Source organism: Triturus cristatus, chromosome 2_1, assembly GCF_964204655.1.
Source record: "Triturus cristatus chromosome 2_1, aTriCri1.1, whole genome shotgun sequence".
NCBI classification, from domain to species: Eukaryota; Metazoa; Chordata; class Amphibia; order Caudata; family Salamandridae; genus Triturus; species Triturus cristatus.
This window is the reverse complement of record NC_140581.1, coordinates 785859167-785876401: the sequence shown is the minus strand read 5'-3', so window position 1 is coordinate 785876401 and position 17235 is coordinate 785859167. Positions and strand designations below refer to the sequence as shown.

Sequence of the window (17235 nt, the reverse complement as noted above, 5' to 3'; positions counted from 1 at the left end):
GTGCCCTAATTTTTCTTTTTTTTTTTTTATTTATTTCCCAATTCAGGTAACATATAAAATACATAAAACGACAAACAAAACAGGTATCAGTGCATTACAGTACATCAAGGAAGGACTAGCTTTAAAAAAAAAAAAAATTCAGGTAGTAAAAAATCAACATTGATAGCAGCAAAGATAATTTTAACAACAAAAGAGAAAGTGCCAAGTGCAAAAGTGATAAATTTCCATCCTGTCGCATACCTCCTATGAGTGTGGCCTAAGAATGAAATTTTTTTTTCTTTAATCTTTCATATAATCCATCACGATACCCCATATTTCTAAGCCCCATTTTTTCTTCTGTACACCTTTCAGAGCATACAAACTATGTTCCAGTTGAAATATACTAAAAAATCTAGCTCTCCATTGTTCAAATGTCGGGGCCTCTTTTTGCAACCACATGGATGTGATACATAGTCTAGCAATCGTTGTTATTAAAAAGATTAAATACCGTATTTTATATCTTGCCATTGCACTTGTAACTCCAGAATCCATCCCTCATAAAATGTCACTCATTGAGAATTTAACATGAATCTTCGAAATTTCATAAATATACCTTTTAATATGTAGGAAGAGGTTAGTTAATTCTTTACATGAGTAAAAAATATGGACAATATCAGCATCTTCGCTACAACATCGAAAACATTTTCCATCGTTTCCAGCTCCCCATTTAGCCATTTTAGCCGGTGTGTGATGTAAATTAAACATTGTCTTATAATATTGTGCCTTCAGGTTAGCAGGCAAAAACACCTTAGCGGCCACCTCAATACAATCTTCCAGATTGATATCTATAGTCCCCAGCCTATTATTCCATTTCTGATTATGTTTGTCTAGGTCATTCAGCTGTGGGAGTTGTAATAGACTATAAATAGTCCCAATATGTCCATTCTTCCTTATTGCTTCTACCTAGGGGTTGGATTCGAATTCCCCCCTCTGTTTCACGAGAAAGTCACGTAATTGTAAATATTTAAAGAATTCCTTACTAGCCAATTCATGTTTTTCTGCTAATACCGAGAATGATGACATAACACCACGCACATATAAATCCCCAATAAATACTATTCCTTTCCATGCGCCAGCTATCTACCACGCTGTCCCAAAAAATCACTGGGAGTAGTGCAGTTGCTGCCGTTGGTGTATAACATGTAATTCTCCCAAGCCTATGAGAGTTCCTTACTACTCTCCAGATCTTATAAGCGGCATTTAATACCTTAAATTTGGTTCTTTTGTAGTAATTAAGATCAATTGACAAAACAAAAAATGATTTTTAACCTCAAAACCAAGCAGAATTTGATAAATGGATGGAAATTCTGCTTTGTTCATAACCTCCTCTCCAGATAAAAGTATTCTCATGTTTTGCAGCATACAAGCATAATAATACAGGGTAAAATCTGGAACAGCCCATCCACCTTTCTATCGTGGGAGCGTCATGTATCGCATGGCTCTACGAGGTTTCCCTTGTGCCCATATAAATGGTGCACATACTGACTGTAGCTTTTGTAGTTAAACCCGGGTTACTTCCAGTGGTACCGATCTAAAAAAATATAACACTTTTGGCAAGATTACCATTTTTATAATATTGCAACGGCCGACCAAAGACAAATGGAGACACTCATAGCGATTTAACCGTTCTTTAATAACGCTGGTGATACCAGCCCAATTAGTATCCACTAATGATTTTAAACAAGTGCGAAGCTTTATCCCTAGATAATTAACTTCCGTCATAATTCTTGAATCCATGTTATCTGGTAGATTAAGACTCAAGATCTGCGTTTTGGCTAGATTTAATTTATACCCTGAAACTATTCCATAATTTGTTGCCAGGCGTTCTATCTCACGCATAGCTACCATTGGGTTAGATTTTACAACCAGAATGTCATCTGCGTAGGCTAATACCTGACAACGTTCTTGCCCACATACCCTAGGATCAATCCTAGGGGTATCTTCTAACATATTCAAAAACGGATTTATATATAGTGCAAACAGCAGTGGTGAACAAGGACACCCCTGCCTGGTACCTCTGGCTATATAGATCAGCTTTGATTTGGAGCCTGCTATACATACTTTAGCTGTGGGAGATTGATATAAAACCTGAATTGCTCTACTAAAACCCGGATTGAAGCCTAGATTGAAGAAAACCCACAAAGAAAGTCCCATCCCACCCGATCGAAAGCCTTCTCGACATCTAACATGATAAGGCCAATTTAGAGTGTTTTGCGTTGGCCCAATCAATCATTGTGACTACCCTGTTTATATGATTAGCAGTACCTCGGCCGAGTATAAACCCGTGTTGCCTGGTCGATACCAGCGATGAAATAACTTTCGACAGCCGGTTGGCCAAAATCTTGGCATATACTTTGCCGTCGGCATTTAACAGTGAGATCGGCCTGTAAGATTGGAGGGCTTATCTTTCTTTCTAAAAACAATTATTTTTGCTTCTTTCTAAGATGGGGGAGGTGCCCCCTGTTGAGCACAAAGCATTGTATCCAGTAGATCCCTTTTTATTTCATTAAAGAAGATTTTATAAAACTCCAGAGGCAGTCTATCCGGCCCGGCAGCTTTACCACTGGGGAGACTATTGACTGCAATTTCTAACTCTTCCATAGTTATATGTCTATCCAAAGCCGAGGCCATTTGCATATCAAGTTTAGCGGTGCAGTATTCTTGTAATAATGCTTCCCCTCTGGGCCTATCAGTAGTCTCAGCTGAGTAAAGTTTGCTAAAAAAAAATTATAAAACACCATGAGGATTTCTGTGGGAGTTTCCCTTGAGATGCCTTGTTCATCGATAATGTGGTCTATCCGTTGTGCTCCTTCCTTGGCACGCAATCTTTGCGCCAGACGGCGCCCCACAGCCTCCCCATATTCATAACTATTCTCATGATTTAGCCTATGTTTAACAGCAATATCCTTACTCCAGTGAAGATTCATTTTAGCTTTGCATCGAGCAACTTCCGTTTGTAAAGCTGTAATAACAGATCCAGCCCCAATCCCATGTGCTAATCTCTCCTCTGCCAAAACTAATTTTGCATATAACTCCTGCACTATTTGTTTAATCTGTTTTTGTTTATATAACCCTACACTCATGCATTCCCCCCGTATGCCCACTTTCAGCGAATCCGAGACCATCCCAAAGGGAGCGGAGTTGCGATTAATGGACAAAAATTGTATGATCCATTCCTTCATATGTAATACAAATGCGTCATCTAGCAGAAGCTTTCTGTCAAATGTGAAATTTCTAACTTTGACCAAAGTTCTCACTGCTGGGATATTTAATACTAACGGACCGTGGTCCACTGAGATTCTTGGCACTACTTTCATTGAGGCCTGATTTAACAGTAAAGGGGGGAGAAAAAAATAATCTAATCTAACCAATTTCTGATGGGGATGTGAAAAGAACGTATAACCTGGTTCCGAATGGTGTAGTACAGCCCACGCGTCCACAAGGCCATGGTCTAAAGTTAAATTGGATAGTGCTTTAAAAACTTTTGGCTTCCTTCTCTTGTAGTTGTTTATCCCTGCTTGTAACCCTTGTGGCTCCAGATGGATATTGAGATCCCCACAGAATATCAAGGGGGTTGGCCATGAGGCAAGTTCAACATTGAGCTCCTCCAAAACTCCAACCTCATCCAAATTGGACCCATATATTGAACAAATTGTAAAACTCTTCGAGTCTATTATGACCCCGGCTATGACCCAACGCCCTTGTTTATCGGGCATTACTCTACCAGTGCCTTGTATTGTGTCCTTAACCACGATTGCCACCCCCTGTTTGTAATAGATTGCTGTGTACAAACCAGAAGGGACAGTCCTAGCTCTGATAGCACATGTTTCTTGCCCCAGGTAATGTGGATTTCCTGAATACATAATATATCAGTTTGCAACATTCTAATCTCAGCGGCTACCCTCTGACGCTTCCCATAGTTATTAAGGTCACATACATTTAACGTACAAAGCCGCAATCCTGGATTCCTAAAACTACCTGCCATAGCTAGTCCTTGTCTTAAACCTATTAAGCATCATTAAGTTGTGTCCTACTTTAAGTTTACCTTGAATTGTTGTTTTATTTTTTACGCATAAACGCCCACAGCCACACCCTCCCATGACACCCACCCAGCCCCAGTGAGGCCTCAGCCGAGATCCCATTCCCATCCCCCCACACCCAAACTCGAAGTTTTTGCCGCCGCTTCTGAGGTAAAGAACCTTGTTTGATTCTTACTAACTATTTTCAGTTTGGCGGGATTTAATAGATATGCTTGAGCCCCTTTGTTATGAAAAGGTATAATAAGCTGTCGTAGCTGCCATCTAGTTTCAACTGTGAGCGGGCAGTAATCAGGACGAACGAAAAACTCAATACCTTTAACAGACTTCTTTCGGTCAGGGCGGGCTAGATCATACAAAGCCCCTCTCGCTAGAAAGTTGTTGACAGAGATTAGAATAGCTCTGGGGCGAGAGGTACCAGGTCTAGCTCGTTGGATAAAGGGGAATCTATGAGCTCGCTGTATCTCTGTTTTCCAGTCCCATTGGGTTAGGGTGGGAAAGGCTTCTGTAAACAAATCTATAATAAACTGTCGCACATCAGTCCCTTCCGACCCCTCCGGAATATCAATCACGCGTAGATTGTTCCTGCGCAGCCGATTTTCCAGGTCGGTTAGTTTCCACAGGGTATCATTTTTCACCAAGCTTAAGGTCTCTGTAGTGATTTTCTGGGCAGCTAGCTCGTCTTCCAGGCCGGAAATTCTTGCTTCAGCCTCCATAAAGCGAGCCGTAAATTCCGTGCAGGATTTTTCTATGCGCCTCACAGTGTTCTGTAGCTTGCGACATGCCCCCTGCAACCTTTGGCCTTCCGCCCTGGTTTCTTTCCTATGAGCCCTTATACTTTGGAATATATCCACCAGTGACACGTTTTCTGCACCATCTAGAGGGCTCGCAGCCATGGCACCAACCGCGCCAAATTGCGAAGTAAATGAGTAGTCCCAGTGTAATTTCTCTGCATCCTCATCAGAGGTAACGTGAGCGATTGGCCCCCTGTAACCATCCTTTTTCTGTACAGTCTGGGGACTCTTGTCTACCCCATCACTCCACTTTTTTCCTTGGCTCTCGCTTGCCCGGTGATCGCTTGTCTTCATCACTAAGCTTTCGCTGTCTGATAGTTCAAGCTCCCCGTCAGCAACATATGACAAATCTGATAAAGAAAAAAAATCGCCAGAGTCCATGTCTTTAGCACCATTACAATTTAAAGGACCCCTGGGCGCTGGTACTTTAAATAGGTAGTCTGGTGTTTGGTTAGCGATAGGAGCCCGAGTACCCATTACATTGACTATATCAGCGAGTGCTCCGTCCCCTTTGTTCTTTTCACTACCAACTATAATCACCCCATTTTCGCCAGTCAATGGTGCTCCTAATGCTGGACTTTCAAAAATAGTTCTAGCGCTGGTTATGTCTGCATTTATCAGTTCAGTCTGTAGCTTATCCACGACCACATGTTCTGACATTTTTTCAAAAAATTTGAATCTCCATTCTGTAACCCCTGAGAGAGAAGCTTTGAGCCTCCTATTTTACTTTTTTCTATATTAGCTTGTAATGGCACAGCGTTTTTCTTGGGTTTGCTGGTGAAAATTGTAGGCACAGTGGGGATGGAGCGCTTACCCCCTTCAGTCTTCCTCTCCCCTGGAGTCATGGCTTTCCCCTTGGCGTTTCCTCCCGGCAGTATGTTGCCGACGCCTACACCACCAGCTGTCTCGCTCTCCGCTGTTCCTCGGGCTCTACCACGCCCAGCCTTCTGCGGAATCCTCAGAGCAGCTGCTACGGGCTCACCGCTAACGCGTTGCGGCCGGCCTGTACGCCAAGCCTGTGTCCGGAGCCTCCTTGCCGCCAACAGCAGTGAAATCTGCCGCACAAGAAGCCAGAGCATATCGGCACCCCGCCGGTGAGTCACTGCATATCCTGGTGCGTAGAGTGAGCTAATACTGCGCCGCCGTCATTCCGCCTATGGGAGCCTGGGAGCTGCAAACTCACACAGCCGTTCTTACGGCCGCCATCTTGCCTGACATACACTATTTCTCTTTCTGCAGCACTAATCATAATTTCTATGGCAAAATGAACCCCCTCATTTTGTTCATTTGTAAATTAAATGTTAAGTGTTACCACTTTATTCCAATCAAGATGGCTTCAGGTGTACCATACTTTTGTCATAAGTAAGACTGTTAGCGCTCTAGTTGTTTGTTAGAACACTCTGGGACATTCTGTCATTGGGCTATACTCGGGCTACATCTGGGTGATATTTGGGCTACATTTGGGCTCTTTTGTCTCTAGTGGCCATCTTGGGAGATTTATTTGTTATGGAGTTTCCTAATTTCCTCATTTACTGCAGTCTCCTCAGTAGGAAATACTTTCAGTTTTTTACTTTGGTTCCATCAAGAAGGCATTCAGATGTGTCACACATTTGCCATAAATTCTGAATGTTAGCACTCTAGTTGCTCATTAGATCACTGTAGTAAAGCTACTGCTCACCAGGGAAGTCTGCTGCTGGTATTCAAAGTGCATGTTTCAGTCTGCATGTCAGAATTCTTAAATGAAATAGAAGAGGATTTGAGAAGTCACTCAAAATGTGCCCTAATTTTTCTTTCTGCAGCACTAATCATACTTTCTATGGCAAAATGAACCCCTTCATTTTGTTCCTTTTTAAATTAAATGTTTTAAGAGTTACCACTTTATTCCAATCAAGATGGCTTCAGGTGTGCCATACGTTTATCATAAGTAGGACTGTTAGCGCTCTAGTTGTTCTTTGGAACACTCTGGGAAGCTGCAGTAGAACACAAAGGAATCAACTGACAGTATCTGCCCTTGTTGGATGTACATGTTTTACTGAGAATGTCAGACTTCATTCTCACATGACTGAGAAAGATAATGTGAATTTACAGAAAATATGCTCTCAGTTTAGCTTATAGCCTCTGTGGGAAAAGCATGAGAAAATAGTTTTCTCTCAAACATGATTCATGATATCACAGCAGAAGGCTTTTTCACATGGTAAAATCACCTTAGAACACACCACAACTCCTAAAATGAGTATGGTACCATCAACAAATGATTTATAATGTAACTAAAGTCTTAAAACCTTCTATTAACTGCAATGCTTTTTAATGAGGTGCTATCATGTATATTGGTCCCAAGATGGCTGCCAACACTTCTTGGATGAAGTACTGACAGCCAATCAGATCTCACGATGAGATGTGTGGTTAGGCTCCGCCCTGATATATCTATCTTTTTAACTCTAATTTTCTCAGGAACTACTGAACGGATTTACACCATTTAAGCAAATGGCACGAGTCTGAACTGAGGACTACCTCTTTGCCAAATTTGGTGTAATTCCGTTCAGAAGTTCGGGCTGTAGCTGCGTCAATAGGTCCTATAGGAGAAAGCATGGGGAAAATGCGTTTTAGGACCCCCCTTTTTTCTCGGCCCCCGCTTGACGAATCACCGTGAAATTTTCAGGATAGGAGCAGACCGGAGCTGGCCAAAAGTTTGGAAAATTTCGCGAAGATTCGTCAATCGGCCCCAACGTTATTCCAAATAGGATGTTGAGGATTTCCTATGGAAAATAGGTCCTAACTATAACTACCTACTGGCGACTGCCAGTAGGTAATATGTATGTATGTAAATATTATCTAGTGGCGGTCGCCAGTAGATAGTTATAGTTAGGACCGAGTTCCCATAGGAAATCTGAAAATTCTATTTTGAATAACTTTCGCGCCGGTTGATGAATCCTCGCGACATTTTCAAAACTAATGGGGCGCTCCGCTCAGCTCCTACCCTGAAAGTCTCGGGGTGATTCGTCAAGCGGTGGCTGAGAAAATAGGGGGGTCCCTAAATGCGTTTTCCCCATGCATTTTCCCATAGGACCTTTAGTCGAAGGTACAGCCCGAACGGCTGAACAGAATTACTTGAAATTTGGCAAAGAGGTAGTCCTCAGGTCAGGGATGTGCCTTTTGCATATATGGAGTCAATCTGTTCAGTAGTTCCTGAGTAAAAATTGCAGTTAAAAGTACATAAGTATCTATAGGCGCGCACCGTGCGCGCACCGTGCCTTGCGCGAGTGTAATTCTGATTGGTGGTTAGATGTCAGTCAACATTCGAATCGGTCGAAATCAGGAAGTGTCGGACGCCATTTTGTGTGTGGCAGTGAAAAAGAAAGGTGGAGAACGTGAAAAGGGGGCAGGGTAGAGAGTTCCTGACCCCCTAGCCTTTGTCAGGGGGTCCCTGAAGAACCCTGAAGGGTGAAAAAAACATTTTATTTTTTTCAAAAAATCGCGGCGTGCGTGCACAGTGCGCGCACCCCTAGCCGCCATTTTGAGTTTTAGAGGCAGAAGAGAGTTAAAAACACAACTGGAGAACGTGAAAAGGGGGCAGGGTAGAGAGTTCCTGACCCCCTAGGCCTTCTCAGGGGGACCATGAAAGACCCCTTAGGTCCCAAAAAAAAAAGAATTTTTAATAAATATCGCGGGGTGCGCGCACGGTGCACGCACGGTGCGCGCACGGCGGCAATAAGCACTGTGCGTTGAAGGGGAGTTCAATGGGTGTTGTTGTGGGTGTTCCCACGCAACACCCATAGAACTAGACACATCTCCAGATTTACGAGAAATCGTAACTCTGGAGATGCATGTGAATGCTACGCCACCCTAGAGGTGGCGTAGCGAGGAACAACGAGGAGAAATGTTTTCATTTCTCCTCGTTTTTTCCTCTTTCAGTGCGTGCTGCATGCTACAGCACGCATTGAAAGAGGAAAAAGCCTCTTGTGATTTTTTTTTTGTGTAGGAAGGTGTCCCTTCCTGCAGAAGAACAATCTCCCCACCACGCAGGCATGCTTGCAGCATGGTGCAAGGGAGCCTGCGCCGGCGCATGGCTGCAGTTTCTGCGCCAGCGCAGGGGAAGCATAGAGATGCAATATATTCTTGTAAATATGTTGCATCTCTGTGCTTCGAAACTAACGCAGCACGGCGCAGCAAAATTACTTGCTGCACCGTGCTGTGTTAGTTTGTTATAAATCTGCCCCTCTGTTACTACCACTCCTCCTCTCTCCATCACTCATTTTCCATCTATGTTAATTTTTTAACCTTCTCCGTCATTCTCCTTCCCTCACCTTCCCTAACTGTCACTATCCTTTACTCATAGTCACTCCTATTCTCCTACTTCACTTCCTCCTGTCTGTATCTCACACCCCTTCACCTTTTCGCATTCTTTCCTTCACTCTCCCTCACTCTGCTTTGCTCATTGAAATCTTGACTCCCTTTCTCTCACTCCAGTTTCCTAAATCCCTCCATCCCCTCACTCCCCATCTCTCACTTTCTCTTACTCCCTTTCTCTCACTCCAGTTTCCTAAATCCCTCCATCCCCTCACTCCCCATCTCTCACTTTCTCTTACCCCCTTTTTTATTCCTCATACCTGTTATTTCACCATCACTCCACTTCTCTTACTTTCAATCCCTTTACCCTGCTGTACTTCATCCGCTTCGTCTGTTACTCCCTTTTCCTATCTCTGTCCCTTACTCTCCTTTTCTCACTCCCCCCTCCCTCTCTCTCCATTACTCACTGCCATTCCCTTACTCATTTACTCTTCTTACCTGTATCCTCTACCCTTAGTCCTTTTGTTGCAGTCAGTCTTTCACTTCCTTTCATGACTGATCATAATTTCCTTTTCTCACTCATTCTGTCTGTCCTTTCCTCCTCTTCAGTCAGTCATTTCAATCATTTCAATCATTCATGTATACAGTACACATTCGTTCAATCAAAATAAAAAACTGTATATTAGGAATATAGCTATTTTTGGAGAAGTGAAGTGAGTTCTTAAAAGAACTGTTTTTTGTGTCTTTTTTTTGTTTTATATATTTTTTTTAGTTTTTAAACAATTTTTTATTTTTGGGGGATTTTTTTACAGCACCAAAACAAAACTGGGAATCAAAAACTGCTCATCAGTGATGTCATTTGAGATGTCATGAGTGATGTCATGAGTGATGTCACTGACCATGTCATGAGTGATGTAATATGTGACGTCATCAGCAGTGGATTGCGGTCGCGCGAGTTATAGTTAGCTGAACTAACTATAACGGGGGAATTTCAATGGTTTTGTACGAGTGAAATGTGCAGCTAACTATAACATGTGTGAAACCTATGGTTTTTTCAGTGAATTTCAAAGGTTTTTAAATGCTAATTCCTAACTACAACGTGTGTGAAACCTATGGTTTTTTCAGTGAATTTCAAAGGTTTTTAAATGCTAATTCCTAACTATAACGTGTGTGAAACCTATGGTTTTTTCAGTGAATATATATATATATGTATATATATATATATATATGTGAGTTTCATAGCATTGCAATTTTCACAATTCATAATACACAACTGAACTCATTTGTTTTACTTTCAGAATCAGAGAAAGAGATGACAAAGGATCCTACGCTCTGTGTTTGCTTAGTGATGGAAAAGTGCTCCACTACCGTATTGACCGAGATAAAACTGGAAAACTATCGATCCCCGATGGAAAGAAGTTTGACACACTCTGGCAGGTAATCTGTGTGAAATTTATGAAAAAGGACTTTTTCAGTGAAATCGCAAACCACAGTTTGTAATACTACATATCAGTTTCTTCCCTTAGATATGTTGTCTAGCTGTTAAGTAAGTGCTCCTAATTTCTTTATTAAAATTGTATTGCTGTTCGATTAATTACAATCATTACATCCCGTCACACAAGCAAATTAAAAATGTAATTAAAAGTGCTACATCCATCCAAGCAAGTGGAGGTGAGCGTATCACGCGCATTTATCTTCCCTTGGTTACAATTTGCATAGGGGGTCCCTTACCCTGCCCCCTGATGTCATTTTCACCAAAACTGCCTCCCCGACAGTTTAAAACAATATTATGAAAATTATAAAATATAACTATTTTATAATCCCGTCAATTATAAAATGGTTGGAAGTCGCTACTTTACGAGTCCCATCTTTTCAGACCCCAGAAATCAGCTCCATCCACAATGGCCCCTCATGGCTCATTACCCTTCACATCATTAACCATAGTGACACATTGCGGTTCCTAGCTCCTGCGTGCAAAAGTCCTCATTATCCTTGTTAAAACCTCTTACATCCCCAAAGATTCAAAGTGCTTCATACAAGGAGAAAAATGCAGCGCCAAGGGTCAAAGTGCACTGTGCAGGTGACATGCAGCCTTGTAAAATAAATCATGATCATTTTGTATTGCAAGTTGCTTCCTTCATAAAATTTAGAAACCGCTCAGATAGCTCCGAAATGTACAGCAGAAACCACATGATAGGATGACAAGCCTTCAGCAGCAAAACAGAAAGCCATTCTCTGAAAAATCGATTTGCCAATGTGTGACTGTGACTGGCTAATTAAGATTCAGCAAAATGCTATGCATATTTTGCATTTATTTCACATGCAGGGTACTATCTGCTTATGCCTGGAACAACATAAATTTTCTCAACAAAGAAGTACAACTCATTTTCTTTTCCTTTCCACAACTGAATAAATGTAACATTCATGAGTACATAGCCCCTCACTAATATTATATTATGTTAGTGGCATTTGTTTGCCACAAAGTCTGCCATTATCCCAAATTTATAGTGCTGTTGGTCGCCCATGGCTACCTACCACATGTTTCTAAGACCAGTTCTATCATAATAAGGTATAGAGTAATTAAATAGGGTAAAAGCATGGCGCTGATCTTTGAAGAAAGTCTGAAAGTAAGGTCCACCCCCTCAAATACCTCATGTGACTTCATGAATGTGTTTCGTCCATACAACATGGCAACATTTGACCAAAGGTTTTGTATGGATGGCATGCTTGAGTGAGTGAATGTCATGAATACAAAATCACAAATACGTAAATAATCTGCACCTGAGACGGAGGAGGCAGATCCACAGACTTATTGGACCTGGCAGTCCACCAAACGCACCCATCTACTGATCATGGAAGTGGAAACCTTCTTTCCCTTAGCCACATCTCCACAGGAGACAAACAGGGCAGGAGAAAGCCAAAACCCCAATGAACACTGTAGGTAAATCTGAAGAGCCCTGTGAACATCCAAAGAAAGGGAACAAGGGAATCCCCCTCCGTAGGTAACTCAGGAAGTACCACCTTCTGTTGCAAATGGAATTTGGAAGAAACCTTAGGTAGAGAAGCCAGATGAAGCCGTAAAACAACCCGAACCTGCAAGAACTGCAAATAAGGGAAAGAAATGAGCAAGGCACCCAACTAACTGGAGGTGATGGCCAGCAAAAAAGCCACCTTAGCGGAGAACCACAACAAGTCCGCCTCCAACAAGAGCTCAGAAGGGGGCAACTGCAGACCCCACAAAACAGTAGGCAAATCCCAAGAAGGCACAAGCACAGGAGAGACCAGACAACGAAGCCTGAAGCTCCGAAGAAGCCAACTCACCAAAGGGGCAACAACTTCCAAGGAAGTCCCAGGAACCCGAAAAGCATGAACTGCCTCCCACTGAGCGGACAACGTGGAAGGGGGAAAGGCCCTTTAAAAAACTATCCTGGAGAAAATCCAGCACAGAAGCAGGATCCCCAAGCACAGGATCCACACAATGTGAAGAACACCAAGAGACAAAAGAGCCCCAATGACGACCTTAGCATTTAAGGGCCGAAGGCCGACAGGACAACTGGATGTCATGAGCCACCACAGAAGAATAGTCCAAAGACTCCAACGTCAACCGCTCAAGAGCCAGGCCGTCAGCTGCAAACGACAAAGACAAGGCAGAGACAGGAGCGGAAACTGAAGAGCAACCAAAGGAAGCCGGACAAACCGGCCCCCGCCAGCCGCAACAAGAGAGAAAACCAAAGGCGGCGATGCCAGATGGGAGCAATCAATAGCACCGACACCCTCTTCCCCCGAATCTTCTATAGCACCCTCAGGAGGAGGAGAATAGGAGGGAAGGCATACAGAAAGCCCGAAGACCACGGAATTGAAAGAGCATCCACCGCTCAAGCCTGAGGACACATCACCTCCAAACAAAACCGGGGAAGAAGAGCGTTGTGAGGAGAGGCAAAGAGATCGATCCAGGGAGTCGCGAACCGACGACAAAGGGACTGGAACAGAGGAAGAGAGAGATGATACAGAACAGAGGAAGGAAGGTTGCGGCTCAAAGTGTCCACATGAAAATTCAACTGTCCCAGAATGTACACAGCCCTCAAGGCCAATAGGTGAGAATCTGCCTAAGCACAAATCATGGAGGCCAACTGATTCAGAGACGAACACTTGTTCCCACTCTGATGGTTCAAGTAACAATGAGTCACCTGATTGTCGGTACGAACCAACAGATTTGTCCTATGGAGATGAACCTGAAAGGACTGCACCGCCTCTCAGATGGCCGCCAACTCGCACCAGTTCGAGGAACTGGCGCCGTCCCTCTGAGACCACCGACCCTTGGCCTCCAAGGACCCCAACGTGGCCCCCCAAAGGCTAGCATCCCTGGTCAACAAAAGGGGAGGTGGAAGACAAAACCGAACCCCCTTCGGGAGAGCAAAGCCACCAGTCCAAGTCCCGAACCAGAGTAGGAGAGAGAGGAACCAGAGTCTCTTAATCCGCCCGGTAGGAGTTCCACCAAGCCAACAGATGAGTCACCAAGGGTTTGAGATGGAGGCGAGCCCAAGGAACCACAGCAGTGGTGGCAGCCATCAACCCCTGGACCAGCAACCTAACACGAGCCGGGGCAGAGGAACGACTCAACAGACCCGCAACAGAGTCTGCAAGGAAGGGATCCAAACAGGAGGGAGAAACACTGCCCGCAGAGAGGTGTCAAACAGACCTCTGATGAACTGAAGTCTCTGAACAGGATTCAGATGAGACTTGGCCAGATTCAACTTGAACCCCAGTTCCCGGAACAAAGCCAAAAAACAACACATGAAAAATTACCTTTCTTATCTTTTTAAAAGAAAATGGTTATGAAAGACTCACGGAACCGCAACCATCCCGCAGGGAAACCGAAACAGGAAACACGGAGCACCAGCGTTCTGACCGCTGTTGGAGCAAGAACAAAAACAGGCATGGCGGTGGGTGGGAGGGGCTTATATGACCTTTTAGCTTTTGGTTGATTCTAGCGTTTTGATTGGCTGTGTGGAGGCAGGTCTGCCTCACTGTATAAGGACTGGGACGAGGAGGACCCATGATGGAATAAGGACTGAAATATGTTGACTTGAGGACACCGGAGATACTAATGTTCTCAAACAGCATCTCCAGCTGTTTTGAAATTTGTCAAGGGACCCTTTTATTATATTATTATTCAGTTACCATAGACAATTTTGATCATCCTTTGGATCCCTAAAAAAACTAATAAAGGCCTCCCTTGGGTTCAAGGCTGGGCCCATCCAGATACAGCAGGTATCTGGACGGCGACTGTACAAATGAAGCATGCCACTAATATTATTTGTGGGTGAGTGCCTAGGGTCTCCTTACAAGTGTGGAAAAAAGAGAGATACAATAATTATGACCACTGGGTCTTCTCTTTTTTGATTAATTGTAATCCGATCTATCATAGACCAGATCAGTGAATATCTTGTGAAACTAATACGTTTTATCATTGTGCTATAGTTGGAATGTCAGTATGTAGGCTGGGCCTCAAAGATTCAGTCAATGAGCTGTGGCTATAGCATTTGAAACTGCAGAAATATCACTGTCAAGCTTTTTGATTACTTGCCAATTTCTTTATGTTGGAAACATGCAGAGGCATGGTAGATAAGGATACACATTTTGTCAATGGGTATTTAGCATGATTAACCTGAGTTGGGTTTGTTAAGTGATTTGTGCAATGTCTTTGAATGTATTATTATTATTATTATTATTATTATTCACATTACTATTTGGATCATTTTAAAGGACAACGTTTGGTCTTTCAAGTCTCTTGGTATTATCAAAAAGATATACCAAGGAGAAATTACTGGGCAAAACCCCAAAAAGAACTAAACTGCCATGTGAGCAAAAGTGTCAAGATACTTCAACAACACATGTGTCCTAGGGATGTAAAGAAAGAACCACAATTAAAGTCAAACTAGGTACAGTTGAAGACTAGGGGCCTCTTTTAAGAGGCCCCTTTCACCGCTGGAACGTCACTTTTTGTGACGTTCCATGGCACAGGAGCCTGCTCCATATTTACGTAGCAGCACTAAGCCACTTTTTTCTGCCTCGTAAATATGACGCCCTTTAACGCAGTTTTCTGCATTAAAGGGGCGTGCAATGGGCGTTTCTGGGGGCGTTCCCAGCAACATCAATGGCTTCTGGACACTGCCCCAGATTTACGAGAGATCGTAAATCTGAGGCAGTGCCAAAATCTTACACCTCCCCAAGGGTGGAGTAAGGGAGGCACAACAAGGAGAAATATCTTAATTTCTCCTCATTTTTTCCTTTTCTATGTGTGCTGCCGAATGCAGCACTCAAAGAAAGAGGAAAAAGCCTCTTCTGATTGTTTCTCTGCAGGAAGGTTTCCCTTCCTGCACAGAAATAATCATCCCCGCAACGCAGGCACCCTTACATCCTGGTGCAAAGGTGCCTGCATTTGCGCACGATAGCCCATTGTGCGCTGGGGCAGGGGAAAAGGACAGGAATGCTCCGTATCTTATAGATACGGCGCATTCCTACCCTTTTCTTTTACTGTAGGGCAGCACCACAGGAAGACCTGTGGTGTTGCCCTATGCTAAAACCTCATAAATGAGGCCCTAGAAAGTGAATAGACATTTTTCAGCTTTTTACAGAATTCCAGGTGGTTTCAGTCAGCTTTGATATCCATGGAAATATTGGACCACATGTTCGACTGGTTTAGGTAGTCTCAAAAGGAGAATTGGGCCGTTCACGAAAGCTAAAACGTCTATTAGCCTGTATTAACCCTATTTTGCAAGTTGGTAACCTATTACCGACTCGCAAAATACGGTTTGCGAGTCGGTATTAGGAAGGGTCTCACCAAGGGCATCTCTTCCTAATAGAAGTTGCAGGGAGATGTACGAATGTTTTGCGACTGGAATGCAGTCGTAAAGCAATCGTAGTTAACTGCCTACTTCAAGTTTGTGGTAAGCCAGCCGCAAATGGTGAGACGGTCTCCCGGGGACCCCTTTCCATTTGTGATTGGCAGCTAAAACGTTTTTCAAGAGCAGGCAGTGGTTTACTGCCTACTCTTAAAAAAAGAAACGTTTTTTTTTTATTTTTGAAACGAATACAGTTTTTCTTTAAGAAAAGTTGCTTTATTTAAAAGCAAACACAGACATGTTGGTCTGCTGTCCCCAGCAGGCCACCATCTCTGTTTCTTTTAGCAATTCCCAGTGGGTCGCAAATGGCGACTTACCTGATGAATATTGATGAGATAGGTCACATGCGATCCTATTGGGAATTACTAAATGTATCTGAGACACATTTTGCAACTTCTCAAAATGTCGGAATTAGGAAGTAGCAAAAGGCTTCAGTCGTACATCTGGCCCAGTGTTCCATAGCTGCACTCCTCCTTTTATAAAGACTCTTGCACTCCATTTTCTATATATTTAAAATGGAGTTTGGGCCACAATGTATTTTGAGATTTGTTTTCTTAGAATTTTCAACCTTTGTCCATGGAAGATTTTGTGTGTAATATAGGCTGATTTAATTAAAATATTTGTAAGAGTTGTACCAAATGATTGGGAACAGAATACCATTTGTTTTTATGTGTTTAAAGAACATAAAGCTTCTGCTTGGTAATCAGAGCTATTCTTATTTGTAAAACTCAATTCTCAAAGACTTTGATTGTTACAATTCTTTGTGAGAAATTGAAAAAGGAAAACAATATATGTATGGTTCTCAGAATTATTGTCCACAAACCCGCTACCCCTCCTATTATGCGTTCTTCCTCCATGTACCACACTTTTCCTTGCCTTTTGTCAAGGTTCACACTACAGAAATACCACAAACCGGCATACATGCACACAGATGATGAAAACAGGCTTTTGAATTGGCTGTAATTTGATTCAAGAGATAACAGAATGAATTAACATTTGTAAATTGTGCATCACTTTCACTTGGACCAGGCAAAAGCTCACTGAAGAGGGCCAGAGGGCACTATTTCATGCATTCAGACTATTGCCAACTAACATGAATTCTGTTTTCAAGGATTTAGTTTCAAATATGTACCATACTTTTAAGTACACACAATTTTCAGTGCATGTGTAATG

At 42.8% G+C, this 17235-nt stretch overlaps 1 protein-coding gene across 12 annotated transcripts in view; it reads left to right on the top strand.

Moving 5' to 3' along the window:
- SYK (spleen associated tyrosine kinase) overlaps positions 1 to 17235 on the top strand; it is a 430546-nt gene that overhangs the window by 216017 nt on the left and 197294 nt on the right. For all 12 annotated transcript variants that reach the window (XM_085632733.1, XM_085632731.1, XM_085632724.1 and 9 more), the window contains one exon: positions 10456 to 10594. In XM_085632733.1, the coding sequence (XP_085488859.1) occupies positions 10456 to 10594 (139 nt within the window). The remainder of the gene's footprint in view (positions 1 to 10455; positions 10595 to 17235) is intronic.